A 13,732-nucleotide genomic window follows, 5' to 3' on the forward strand; every position below is an offset into this window, starting at 1 on the left:
CCTGTCCGCATATCAGACTCATGTGAGGAGCTTGCCAAAAATGCTGACGTCCAGACCTCACCCTAGGTCAGTTAAATCTCAATCTCTGTGGGTGGATCCCAATCACTGATGGTTTTGAAAAGCTTCCCTGTTTCGTCTAACATGCAGCTAAAGGTTGAAAAGCACTGCCGTGTAGCCTTACCATTCCTTCTTTCTTTGGGGGTATTTTAGTTGGAGCTGCTGTAACAGAAATCCATAGACTTGCTGGCTTAAACAACAAGCACTTATTTCTCACAGTTCTGGAGGCTGGGAAGTCCAGGATCAAGGTGCCAGCAGATCTGGTGTCTGGTGAGAACCCACTTCCAGTTTGCAAATGGCCACTTTTTTTGCTGTGTTTCCCCCATGGTGGAGTGAGAGACATTATCTCTCTTGTGTGTCTCCTTATAAGGGCACAAATCCCACTCATGACAGCTCCACCCTCATGACCTAATCACCTCCCAGAGGCCCTCACCTCCAAATACCATCACAGTGGGGGTTAGGGCTTCAACATATGAACTTTGGGGGTGCACAAACATTTAGTCCAAGGGGCAACCAGCAATATGGTTTGCCTTTGTGATCTGGGTATCTGTTTAGTATGACACTTGTAGAGGCATTTATTCATACCACACCATGAGCTCCAGTCTTAGCATAAAGAATTCATTTGGTGTGCTTGCTGTGGCACTCACATCCAAGGACGATGTGTGGAAACGAGTCTGTCGAGGGCTGAGGTAGTCATCTCAGTCCTGGGCATCAGGAAACAGTGTAGCTTAGTGGGGTAGAGCTTGAATCTGAGTCGAACAGACCCAAATTCAGGTTGATGCTTTTTTTCATACAGTCTGTGATTTGGGAGATTTATCCTTTCTCGGGCTCCATTTTGCCATCTATAAACTTGGGCTAATAAGATAATACTCCCTATTGCATGGGGCTTCTGTGAGGATTAAACGAGCTGGTACATGTCAAATGCTCAGTGTAACGCCTGGCACCTAACACTCTGTAAATATTGGCCATTATTTTACTTCATGGCCATCCACGTGGCTTACTTGAGCCTGGTCACGGGTAAACAGTTGTATTTGGGAAAAACTACTAGTGACACTGATATTAAGGGGGATTTTGTTTGACATTTAATGAGTGCCCAGTATGTGCGATGAAGGGTATTAGACCCCAAAGAGCTAGGACAGTGAGGAAGGCCTAGTGCCTGCTCCCATGAGCTTGCTGGCTGCCAGCCCAGAAATTGCACCCAGATAACTCATACCAGGTAGCCTGGACCACAGCAGAGGTCTAACCAATAACTAAGGGAGCACAAAACAGGAAAAGAACCTCGATTCAAACAAAGAAGCTATAAACTAATTATAAGGCAATCAAGGAAATGTGAACACTGATTAGATACATGATGATATTAAGGAAATATAGGTGTGGTAATGGTATTATATATTTCTATATATGTAATATACTTTATTTTATATTTTAGAGAAGAAGCCATTGTATTTTCGAGGAACATAACTAAATTTAAATTAAACAGATAAATTAAAATTATGTCTTGCAAGGGATAGAGATGAAAAAAGATTGTCAATACACTGCTAATTGTTGAAGCTGGGTGGTGGAACTTTCCATTCATTTTACTAGCCTCTCCACTTTTGTATATGTTTGATATTTTCCACAATAAAAAGTGTTTTAAAAAAAAAAACAGGGACTTCCCTGGCGGTCCAGTGGTTAGGACTCTGCACTTCCACTGCAGGGGGCATGGGTTTGATCCCTGGACGGGGAACTGAGATCCTGCATGCCACATGGCGCAGCCAAAAAACAAACAAAAAAACAAAAAAAACACAGAGAGAGGTAAATTTCAAGAAAAGGAGGGAAGGAGACAAAGGAAGAGGGAGCAAGGAAACAAGCAGTTCCAATCACAGCATCAAGAAGTTTCAAGATAAGGTGGCATCTGACGTGGACCTGGGTGAGGAGAATTTTGCCCATCAGAAAAAGTATACGTAATGTTCAGGAGGTAATGGGTGTGACTGGATGTAGGGTTCCTGGGGTGGGGGTAGGTATTAGTCAAGGTTCTCCAGAGAAACAGAACCCATAGGATGTATATATGGAGAGAGAGAAAGAGAGAGAGAGAGAGAGAGAGAGAGAGAGAGATGGATTTTAGTTACTTGGCTCACGTCTGAAATCCGCATGGTAGGCCAGCAGACTGGAGATGTTGCAGTTCAAGTCCAAAGGCAGACTGCAGGCAGAATTCCCTCTTTCTCCGGGCACCTCAGTCTTTTTGCCTCTTAAGGCCTTCAACTAACTGGATGAGGCCCACCCACATTATGAAGGGTAATTTGCTTTACTCAAAGTCTAGTGATTCTTTTTTTTTTTAATTGAAATATAGCTGATTTGCAATGTTGTGTTAGTTTCAGGTGTACAACAAAGTGATTCTGTTTTATATATCTTCTTTTTCAGATTCTTTTTCCTTATAGGTTATTACAAAATATTGAGTATAGCTCCTTGTTGGTTATCTATTTTATATACAGTAGTATGTATATGTTAATCCCAAGCTCCTAATTTATCAAATCAACAAAGTCTAGTGATTTAAATGTTAATCTCATCTACAAAATACCTTTACAGTAACATCCAGACTGGTATTTAACCAAATAGCTGGGTACTGACGGCGGCCTAGCCAAGTTGACACATGAAACTAACCATCACGGGGTGATAGTGGGAAATGATACTGGGAAGACAGGTGGGGGCCAAACTGTAGAGAGTTTCGAATTCTGTTTTCTTTGGAAAACACTCCTTCTGGAAGTCTTTCTTTGGAAAATTGGGGGTTGGTGAAGGTTTCAAAGCAAAGCAATGACAGCATCTGATGAGTTTTGAGTGGTACCTGGCTGCTGTGTGCAGGATGGATCGGAGAGGGCAGAGACTGGAAACGAAGGGATGGTTAAGCAAAGTCTGGTCGTCACTCAAGAGAGATGAGAGGTACTGGCAGTGGAGCTGAAAAGTGTCTGAAGCATAGAATGTAACACAGGAAGGAACAGGAGATCAGACTGAGAAGCAGGCAGAGACCAGGTCATGGAGGGCCTGGTAAGCCAGATGAAAGAGTCTGGACTTCATTCTGAGGGCAACAGGGGCACCCTGAAGAGTTGAAGTCAAGGAGTAACCAGATCAGATCACCCTGGCCGCTCTGTGGGGAATAAGGGCAGGTAGACGAGCTAGCAGCGGTTGTGGTGAAGGTGAAAGATGATGTCGCTTGGACGAGGGCGATGATAGTGGGAAGAAAGAAAAGTGGACAGATTTGGGATACATTTGGAGCACTGGAACTAGCTGGTGAGAGATGAGATAGCAGAAGGTGAGAGATGAAGAGAACTTAAGGGTGACTCCAGTTTGGGGCCTGATCAAATAGGTCAATGGCGGTGCCATGTCCTGACATGAGGACAACTAGAGACAGTCAGCGTTGGGGTGGAGTTCTGAGCAGGACATATAAAGTTTGAGGTGTTTGTTAGACTTTCGAGTGGAGATGTCAAGTAGATAGTTGGTTACACGATCCTGTGGCTCAGAGGAGAGAGGTGGGCAGAGGAGAACAGAAAGAAGGCCAGTGCAGTTGAAGTGTAGTATGTGAGCAGAGAGTGACACAAAATGAAACTGAAAATATGTACGGGGGCAGGTCACTCAGGGCCTGAGCCTTTGAGTCATGTGCTACAGCCATCTCCTACTGGCTCAGGAGAGCTGATTAGTAAATTGCAGCAAATTTGGGAGCTGGTTGACCTCACAGTTGGTAGCCTGCAATCTGCCAGGGTGGGAGTATTTACACCGTTGAGGTCAGCAAATGCTACAACTCAGGGCTTCCCCCGCCCACAGAACCAGCTGTTAAATATTTACCACTGTATTACCACTGCAGCTTACAGACAACAGTAAGAAATTTATATTTTATCCTAAGTGGCTTTAATAAAGCCATTAAAATATTTTAAGCAGGTGAGTAAAATGCGTTGATTTTTTTTAAATCACTCTAGCTGCTCTATAGGGAGGGAGGGCAAGGAGTTTCAAACTTTTTATGTCCCAAGGAGACTACTAAGGAAGCTGCTGCGGTGGTCCGTGTGAGCACTGATGGTGGCTTGGCGGTGAAGGTGGAGTGAAGGAAAGACATTTGGAAGATTGTTAGGGTCCTAAGATTGACTACAGATGGCCCCCGATTCATCACAAATTGATTATAACTGACCTGTCATATAACTCACGTATATGAGTTATACAGGAGTTAGACACTTGGTTAGTGTCTTCTGTTTTAGTTGTGGTAGGGGGTCTCAGGTTGCAAAATTATTACCTTGACTCATGACTGGGGGCTTTTTGCAGTTTTACTGGAAACCGGCAGAAAATAAATCAATAATATTATCTCATAGCAGAATAAGACAGTTAATTTCCTACATGAACACAATCTCCGTTTTTCAATATTTCAGTCTTACAGTAGCAGGAGGAACTTCAAATCTTGTGATTAGGCTGATTCTTTCTAAGGGAAAGGAGGCTTAATATCTGTTTGACAGCAGTTCTTTCTCAATGGGGCAAGAAGGGAAGGAGGCCGAGTCGGAACAGTGCTGCGTTAAATGCTTTAAAATAAGACATTCGCCAAAGTCCCCTGACCATTTTGGTTCCTGTAACTCCAGGCTGGAGACTCAGCTTGTTCATTTCATATCCTGTTTCTCATACTCTGGTCTGTGCTTGGTTGTTACTGTACCTCAAAGGGAAGGCCAAACCCCAAAGTTCACCCTTCGCCCTGATGGAGGACAGAAATCCCTTTTCCTACAGAGCTGAACTTCTAGTTGGGGGTAGGAGCAGACCAGTAAAGAAAGCAAATAATTACACCAACTATTAAAAGGCAGGGAAAAGATATAGGTCTGGTCAGAATCAGTTCAGTGAAGTCATGGAGACAGACGCCACAGTGAGTGGGTAGAGCAGTGAGTGGCGAGGTGGGAAGGGCTGTGCCTCAGCAGGTGAATGGATAACCAAACATCCACACGATGCAATACGACTCAACAATAAAGAAGAAACTAGTGATGAACACAGCATGGTGACTCTCAAAGGCATCGCGCTGAGTGAAAGAAGCCCGTCTCAAAAAAGTTACATGCTGTATGTTTCCATTTATGTGACATTCTCAGAGGGCAAAACTATAGGGACAGAACAGATCAGCGGCTGCCCGGGGCTGGGGGTGACCTTGATCATAAAGGGGCAACACAGGAGCATTCTGGGGGCTGATGGAGCAGTTCTGTATCCTGATTGTGAGGGTGGGCACACAGATCTATACATGTGTTAAAACTCATATAACTAACTCTACACCGAAACAAGGTAACTTTACTGTATGTTACTCTGGGAATGAGATTGGGCAGTGTCTATAGGACAAAGATTGGAGGAAGGGGTCATTTTTAATTTGGGAGGGACTTGAGTTTATTCCTCTGCTAGGGGGGAAAATCAGGTCTCTTGGGAAAGGTGCCCAAGAGGAGTTCAAAGGTGTGAGATCCAGGGCACCAGTGGGAAGAAAAGATGATCTATTTTCCCTATGAACTGGGAGGCAGGGTCGCCTGTCTAGGGCGGAGGACACGGTGTGGCGTGCGGGGCGTTGAGGGATGTGGTAAGGTTGGGAAGAGCCACTGTGAGGAATGGGAAAGGATGCTTCCAGGGCTCGCTCTGCAGTATGAGGATCCAGCAGAGGTTAGAGACCTCAAAGCTTTGGTGGCACCGACCTGCCCCTTTGTGGATTCATGTTCAGCGGCTTGGAGCAGAGAAGGGGTTGGTGGGGAGGGGGGCATGGAGATCAGCTGAAAGGCAAAGGATTTTGAGACTAGGAACAAAAAAAGAAGAGCTGGGAGGACAAAAAAAGAGGACCGTGAAGCCAGCAGGGAAGTGGTGGCCTGGGAGACAAGGGAGAGGGCGTGTGACTAGAGGGGTTAGTGATCTGAACGATGGTGGTTAAGAGGCATCAGGGAGGGGCTTCCCTGGTGGCGCAGTGGTTGAGAGTCCGCCTGCTGATGCAGGGGACGCGGGTTCGTGCCCCGGTCCGGGAGGATCCCACATGCCGGGAGGATCCCACATGCCGGGAGGATCCCACATGCCGTGGAGCAGCTGGGCCCATGAGCCATGGCCGTTGAGCCTGCGTGTCCGGAGCCTGTGCTCCGCAACGGGAGAGGCCACAGCAGTGAGAGGCCCACATACCTCAAAAAAAAAAAAAAGAGGCATCAGGGAGCGGGGCAGCTGGATGGATGAGGACACTGGTCCGAGCAGTTCAGAAGTGGAGACAGAGGACTAATAGGTCAGGTAAGGGATTTGATTGATATTTAGAATAATTTCTACATAATAGTAATAGCAGCACTAGCTCATATTTATTGATCCTTTCCATGTGCCTGACACCGCTGAGTGCTTTGCAGGCACATCTCATTCATTCTCACAGCAGATACTATTCTTATTTTCCAAATAACGAAACTGAGTCTCAAAAAGGTTAGGTGAGTTGCCCAGGGTCACATGGCCAGTAAGTAAGTGGGGCAGCCATGGGCTAGAACCCAGCCTGTCCGACTCCAGAGTTTATGCTTTTCCAACTCTTATACTCTACTGCCTCTCCCACATGGAAGGGCTTGATTCCATTGCAATAAAATGCTATACTAGCCTCAGCTAGACATTTCAGAAACTAACCAAAGTAGGTGCGTAGCTTGAGGTAAACTTGTCACCATTTCTGAAAGCCAGCTATGAGGGGCTGTCCCCCTCACAGTGAACAAATAGAGTCCATTTGCATATAGATGGTATAGTGAAAAGTTATTTCATCTGATCGTAAAATTGTTTTTATAAAGGACAAAAAAGTTACTTTCAAAGATGGGGCATTTTGGTGGTCAGTCAGGATGGTACTGGGGGTGATGATGAAATCCATGGGGTGGCCAAAGGGGTGTAAAGCTGAGGATCACTGAAGGTCCAGAAACTAGGTATGGGAAGGCTTGTGACTACAGATGCCGAAGTTCCCTACGACGGTGGTGAGTCTGGAAGATGGTGAGCTACCAGGTGTCACAGGCCTCAGTGAATGTGAAAGAGTGGCCAGGAGGCCAGTAGCTGAGGGCAGGGACCAGGATTGTGGTTCAGTGGCACGAGCCCCAGCTGAGAGCTTTTGGCATGAGAGCAGCAGAGTCAGGGTCTGGGAACAGAAAGAGGGAGCTGGAAGAATGCCCTGCCCTCTGCTCCCCAGCCTGGGACATCTGTGATGTGGGGAGATGAGCAGTGCCCACTTGAGAACTTCACAGAGGAGGAATCGGTTAAGACAAGGAAACAGAAGTCACTTAAGAAAAGATGAAGGGCTTGAGAGGTGTCTACTGCATCCAACGGGCATAGTTTGGGAGGCAATGTTAAGTGTGAAGTTGAGTCCATCCCAAATGGCTGCTTCCTTCCAAGAAAAAATAGCCACAAATATGTGAATGGGGTGTCATGGCTTTACTGCATGTTAATATTCATTCTAAGCCCACGCAACAGGTAGAGCCTCGTGGCAGCCATTCTTTATCATCATCTTGGCTAGGACATTGCATCCAGAGCCCAGACTTGAGACCTTGACTACTTGACTAGAACCATTATTTCCCAGTGGCTAAATCACCTCATCCCATCTTCTGTTTCCTGCCAGGCTCAGAGCTCCTACCTTCCCCACTGTGGAGGAGTAGATGTCCATTTCTCAGGAGCAGTGGACTGCTTCCGGCAGATAGTGAAAGCCCAAGGGGTCCTGGGGCTCTGGAATGGATTGGCAGCCAACTTACTGAAGGTGAGAGGAGTGGTCAGTCTACTGCTTGTCTGCCTCTTTCACTTCTACCCTGTTCTGTGCCTTTGATGCTCCCCCTACAGTTTGCCTGGAAACAACTCCTCTAGCACAATGCAGGCTGGTTGTCAGCCCTGGAGAGTGGGGACCCTGTGCAGTGTTGGGGCATCTGACACACCATCCCAGAGGAGCTGAGCATTTAGTGTAAAGGTTCCCAACATGTAGGTTCATGGACTCCAAAGGGAACTTAACCCCCTATCCTAAAATTGTATGCAAAAATGTGTCTATATGGGCATCTGTGCATCCCTCTGCAGAGAGGATCCATAACTTGCATTATTTTCCCAAAGAACTCCATAACCAAAAAAAAAAAAAAAAGTTAAGAACTGTGGACTAACCTTGGACTAACCTTGATGCAAAGTGATTCCTGATTCCAATCAAGACAAGCACATGTTGGGAATTCCCTAGCTGTCCAGTGGTTAGGACTCAGTGCTTTCACTGCTGGGCCCAAGTTTGATCCTTGGTTGGGGAACTAAGATCCTGCAAGCCGCGAGGCACAGCCAAAAAAAAGGACAAGCATATGTTGACAGGCAGTGTCAGACTGCCTACATGCATATCAACCCAGACCCAGGCTTCCCCAGGGCGTGCCCTTCAATGGTTCTGCCATTCCTCTCCCCAACCCTCACTGGGCCAGCTTGCATTTTGCCATCTTCCCTGATTCCAGAAAAGAATGACCATGTTGTATTGTCTACAGCCTTTATCTTAGTTTACCCTGATCCAAGTCGATTGCAGACGCATTGATGTTTTCTTTTAAGATTTTAACATGATTTTCATTTTCTTTTTAAACAGATAGTTCCATATTTTGGAGTTATGTTTGGCACCTTTGAGTTCTGCAAGAGAATCTGTCTTTACCAAAACGGTTACATCGTGTCTCCTCTGAGCTATAAATTGACCCCAGGGGTGGATCAGAGTTTGAAGCCCCAGGAATTACGGGAATTGAAGAAGTTTTTCAAAACTGGACAACTAAAGTCTAGAAAACCAACTCTTTAAAACGGAATGGAGCTAGAAGTGCACTGACTGAAGGTGTGTTGCAATCAGAGAGAAATGTAGCCTCAGAATTGTGCACACGTGGAGTGACAAGAGGGTGCTCCTGTCTGCTGCTCTTGGAAATGAGAAGATTCGGCCATACCTGAGCTCCAAACTGATGGCCCTGTAAACATCTACGCCACCGAGGGTTTCCCAACATGACCGTCGCAGGATGGCATCCCACCAGGTTTTACAACAGAACCTAGCAGTAGTGAAATGTGCAATTCACACTCTGAATGTAAGTAGGCAATTTACACAACACCAAAAAAGGGCATTGCCATGACTCCTCAGAGCAACATGTAGTTGAAGCGGCTGGGCAGATACCACGCCGGGAGCTCCGCCACAGGCTCACAGCTTACACCAACCCACAGCAGCCTAGTTTCACCCAGATTCACTCCAGGCTTCCTGATACAGTCCTGGAACTCATAATCTTTGCTGACTTCTGAGTGCACACACCATGGTGTAAATTATGCCTTCTCAGAAACTAAATGAAAACATTTAACATTTAAAAGTTACCACTGTCGAGGAGGAAAACAAGATGGCAGAGTAGAAGGACGTGTTCTCACTCCCTCTTGCGAGAACACCAGAATCACAACAAGCTGCTGGACGATCATCGACAGAAAGACCCTGGAACTCACCAAAAAAGATACCCCACATCCAAGGACAAAAGAGAAGCCACAATGAGACAGTAGGAGGGGCACAATCACAGTAAAATCAAACCCCATAACTGCTGGGTGGGTGCCTCACAGACTGGAGAACAATTATACCACAGAAGTCCACCCACTGGAGTGGAGGTTCTGAGCCCCACATCAGGCTTCCCAACCTGAGGGTCCGGCAACGGGAGGAGGAATTCCTAGAGAATCAGACTTTGAAGCCTAGTGGGAATTGATTACAGGACTTCGACAGGACTGGGGGAAACAGAGACTCCACTCTTGGAGAGTACACACAAAATAGTGTGTGAATTGGGACCCAGGGGAAGGAGCAGTGACCCCAGGGGAGACTGAACCAGACCTACCTGCTAGTGTTGGAGGGTCTCCTGCAGGGCTGGGGCATGGCTCTGTTTCACGATGGGGACAAGGACACTGGCAGCAGAAGTTCTGGGAAATACTCCTTGGTGTGAGCCATCCCAGAGTCTGTCATTAGCCCCATCAGAGCCCAGATAGGCTCCAGTGTTGGCTTGCCTCAGGCCAAACAACCAACAGGGAGGGAACCCAGCCCCACCCATCAACAGTCAAGTGGATTAAAGTTTTACTGAGCTCTGCCCACCAGAGCAACAGTCAGCTCTACCCACCACCAGTCCCTCCGATCAGGCCACTTAGATAGCCTCATCCACCAGAGGGCAGACAGCAGAAGCAAGAAGAACTACAATCCTGCAGCCTGTGGAACAAAAATCACATTCACAGAAAGACAGACAAGATGAAAAGGCATAGGGCTATATACCAGATGAAGGAACAAGATAAAACCCCAGAAAAACAACGAAATGAAGTGAAGATAGGCAACCTTCCAGAAAAAGAATTCAGAATAATGATAGTGAAGATGATCCAGGACCTCAGAAAAAGAATGGAGGCAAAGATCGAGAAGATGCAAGAAATGTTTAACAAAGACCTAGAAGAATTAAAGAACAAACAGAGATGAACAATACAATAACTGAAATGAAAAATACACTAGAAGGAATCAATAGCAGAATAACTGAGGCAGAAGAACGGATAAGTGACCTGGAAGACAGAATGATGGAATTCACTGCTGCGGAACAGAATAAAGAAAAAAGAATGAAAAGAAATGAAGACAGCCTAAGAGACCTCTGGGACAAAATTAAACACAACAACATTCGCGTTATAGGGGTCCCAGAAGGAGAAGAGAGAGAGAAAGGACCAGAGATAATATTTGAAGAGATTATAGTCGAAAACTTCCCTAACATGGGAAAGGAAATAGCCACCCAAGTGCAGGAAGTGCAGAGAGTCCCATACAGGATAAACCCAAGGAGAAACATGCTGAGACACATAGTAATCAAATTGGCAAAAATTAAAGACAAAGAAAAGTTATTGAAAGCAGCAAGGGAAAAATGACAAATAATATACAAGGGAACTCCCATAAGGTTAACAGCTGATTTCTCAGCAGAAACTCTACAATCCAGAAGGGAGTGGCATGATATACTTAAAGTGATGAAAGGGAATAACCTACAACCAAGATTACTCTACCTGGCAAGGATCTCATTCAGATTTGATGGAGAAATCAAAAGCTTTACAGACAAGCAAACGCTAAGAAAATTCAGCACCACCAAACCAGCTCTATAACAAATGCTAAAGGAATTTCTATAAGTGGGAAAAACAAGAGAAGAAAAGGACCTACAGAAACAAACCCAAAACAATTAAGAAAATGGTCATAGGAATATACATATCGATAATTACCTTAAACATGAATGGATTAAATGCTCCAACCAAAAGACACAGGCTTGCTGAATGGATATAAAAACAAGACCCATCTATATACTGTCTACAAGAGACCCACTTCAGACCTAGGGACACATACAGACTGAGAGTGAAGGGATGGAAAAAGATATTCCATGCAAATGGAAATCAAAAGAAAGCTGGAGTAGCTATACTCATATCAGATAAAATAGACTTTAAAATAAAGAATGTTACAATAGACAAGGAAGGACACTACATAATGATCAAGGGGTCAATCCAAGAAGAAGATATAACAATTATAAATATATATATGCACCCAACATAGGAGCACCTCAATATATAAGGCAACTGCTAACAGCTATAAAAGAGGAAATCAACAGTAACACAATAATAGTGGGGGACTTTAACACCTCACTTACACCAATGGACAGATCATCCAAACAGAAAATTAATAAGGAAACACAAGCTTTAAATGACAAAATAGACCAGATAGATTTAATTGATATTTATAGGACATTCCATCCAAAAACAGCAGATTACACTTCTCAAGTGCACACGGAACGTTCTCCAGGATAGATCACATCTTGGGTCACAAATCAAGCCTCAGTAAATTTCATAAAATTGAAATCATATCAAGCATCTTTTCTGACCACAACGCTATGAGATTAGAAATCAATTACAGGGAAAAAAACGTAAAAAACAAACACATGGAGGCTAAACAATACGTTACTAAATAACCAAGAGATCAATGAAGAAATCAAAGAGGAAATCAAAAACTACCTAGAGACAAATGACAATGAAAACACGACGATCCAAAACCTATGGAATGCAGCAAAAGCAGTTCTAAGAGGGAGGTTTATAGCTATACAAGCCTACGTCAAGAAACAAGAAAAATCTCAAGTAAACAATCTAACCTTACACCTAAAGGAACTAGAGAAAGAAGAACAAACAAAACCCAAAGTTAGCAGAAGGAAAGAAGTCATAAAAATCAGAGCAGAAATAAATGAAATAGAAACAAAGAAAACAATAGCAAAGATCAATAAAACTAAAAGCTGGTTCTTTGAGAAGATAAACAAAATTGATAAACCATTAGCCAGACTCATCAAGAAACAGAGGGAGAGGGACTCAAATCAATAAAATTAGAAATGAAAAAGGAGAAGTTACAACAGACACCGCAGAAATACAAAGCATCCTAAGAGGCTACTACAAGCAACTCTATGCCAAAAAAATGGACAACCTGGAAGAAATGGACAAATTCTTAGAAAGGTATAACCTTCCAAGACTGTACTAGGAAGAAACAGAAAATATGAACAGACCAATCACAAGTAATGAAATTGAAACTGTGATTAAATATCTTCCAACACGGGCTTCCCTGGTGGTGCAGTGGTTGAGAGTCCACCTGCCGATGCAGGGGACAGATGTTCGTGCCCTGGTCTGGGAAGATCCCACATGCCACGGAGCGGCTAGGCCCGTGAGCCATGGCTGCTGAGCCTGCACGTCTGGAACGTGTGCTCTACAACGGGAGAGGCCACAACAGTGAGAGGCCCGCATACCACAAAAAAAAAAAAAAAATCTTCCAACAAACAAAAGTCCAGGACCAGATGGCTTCACAGGTGAATTCTCTCAAACATTTAGAGAAGAGCTAACACCCATCCTTCTCAAACTCTTCCAAAAAATTGCAGAGGAAGGAACACTCCCAAACTCATTCTATGAAGCCACCATCACCCTGATACTAAAACCAGACAAAGATACTACAAAAAAAGAAAATTACAGACCAATATCACTGATGAATATAGATGCAAAAATCCTCAACAAAATACTAGCAAATAGAATCCAACAACACATTAAAAGGATCATACACCACGATCAAGTGGGATTTATCTCAGGGATGCAAGGATTCTTCAGTATATGCAAATCAATCAATGTGACACACCATATTAACAAACTGAAGAATAAAAACCACATGATATCTCAATAGATGCAGAAAAAGCTTTTGACAAAGTTCAACACCCATTTATGATAAAAAACTCTCCAGAAAGTGGGCATAGAGGGAACCTACCTCAACATAATAAAGGCCATATATGACAAACCCACAGCAAACTTCATTCTCAATGGTGAAAAACTGAAAGCATTTCCTCGAAGATCAGGAAAAACACAAAGATGTCCACTCTCACCACTATTATTCAACATAGCTTTGGAAGTCCTAGCCATGGCAATCAGAGAAGAAGAAGAAATAAAAGGAATACAAATTGGAAACAAAGAAGTAAAACTGTCACTGTTTGCAGATGACATGATACTATACATAGCAAATCCTAAAAATGCCACCAGAAAACTACGAGAGCTAATCAATGAATTTGGTAAAGTATCAGGATACAAAATTAATGCACAGAGATCTCTTGCATTCCTATACACTAATGATGAAAAATCTGAAAGAGAAATTATGGAAACACTCCCATTTACCATCGCAACAAAAAGAATA

General features: G+C 44.1%; 1 protein-coding gene across 1 annotated transcript in view; it reads left to right on the forward strand.

Annotated features, from left to right (window-relative positions):
* SLC25A43 (solute carrier family 25 member 43) overlaps positions 1–12,380 on the forward strand; it is a 36,634-nt gene extending 24,254 nt beyond the window's left edge. Inside the window, exons 4-5 of the mRNA XM_032621010.1 lie at positions 7,634–7,768; positions 8,609–12,380. Of these exons, the coding sequence (XP_032476901.1) occupies positions 7,634–7,768; positions 8,609–8,809 (336 nt within the window). The 3' untranslated portion in view covers positions 8,810–12,380. The remainder of the gene's footprint in view (positions 1–7,633; positions 7,769–8,608) is intronic.
* Positions 12,381–13,732: the final 1,352 nt, after the last annotated feature.

This window comes from Phocoena sinus, chromosome X (assembly GCF_008692025.1).
Source record: "Phocoena sinus isolate mPhoSin1 chromosome X, mPhoSin1.pri, whole genome shotgun sequence".
In the NCBI taxonomy this organism is placed as follows: Eukaryota; Metazoa; Chordata; class Mammalia; order Artiodactyla; family Phocoenidae; genus Phocoena; species Phocoena sinus.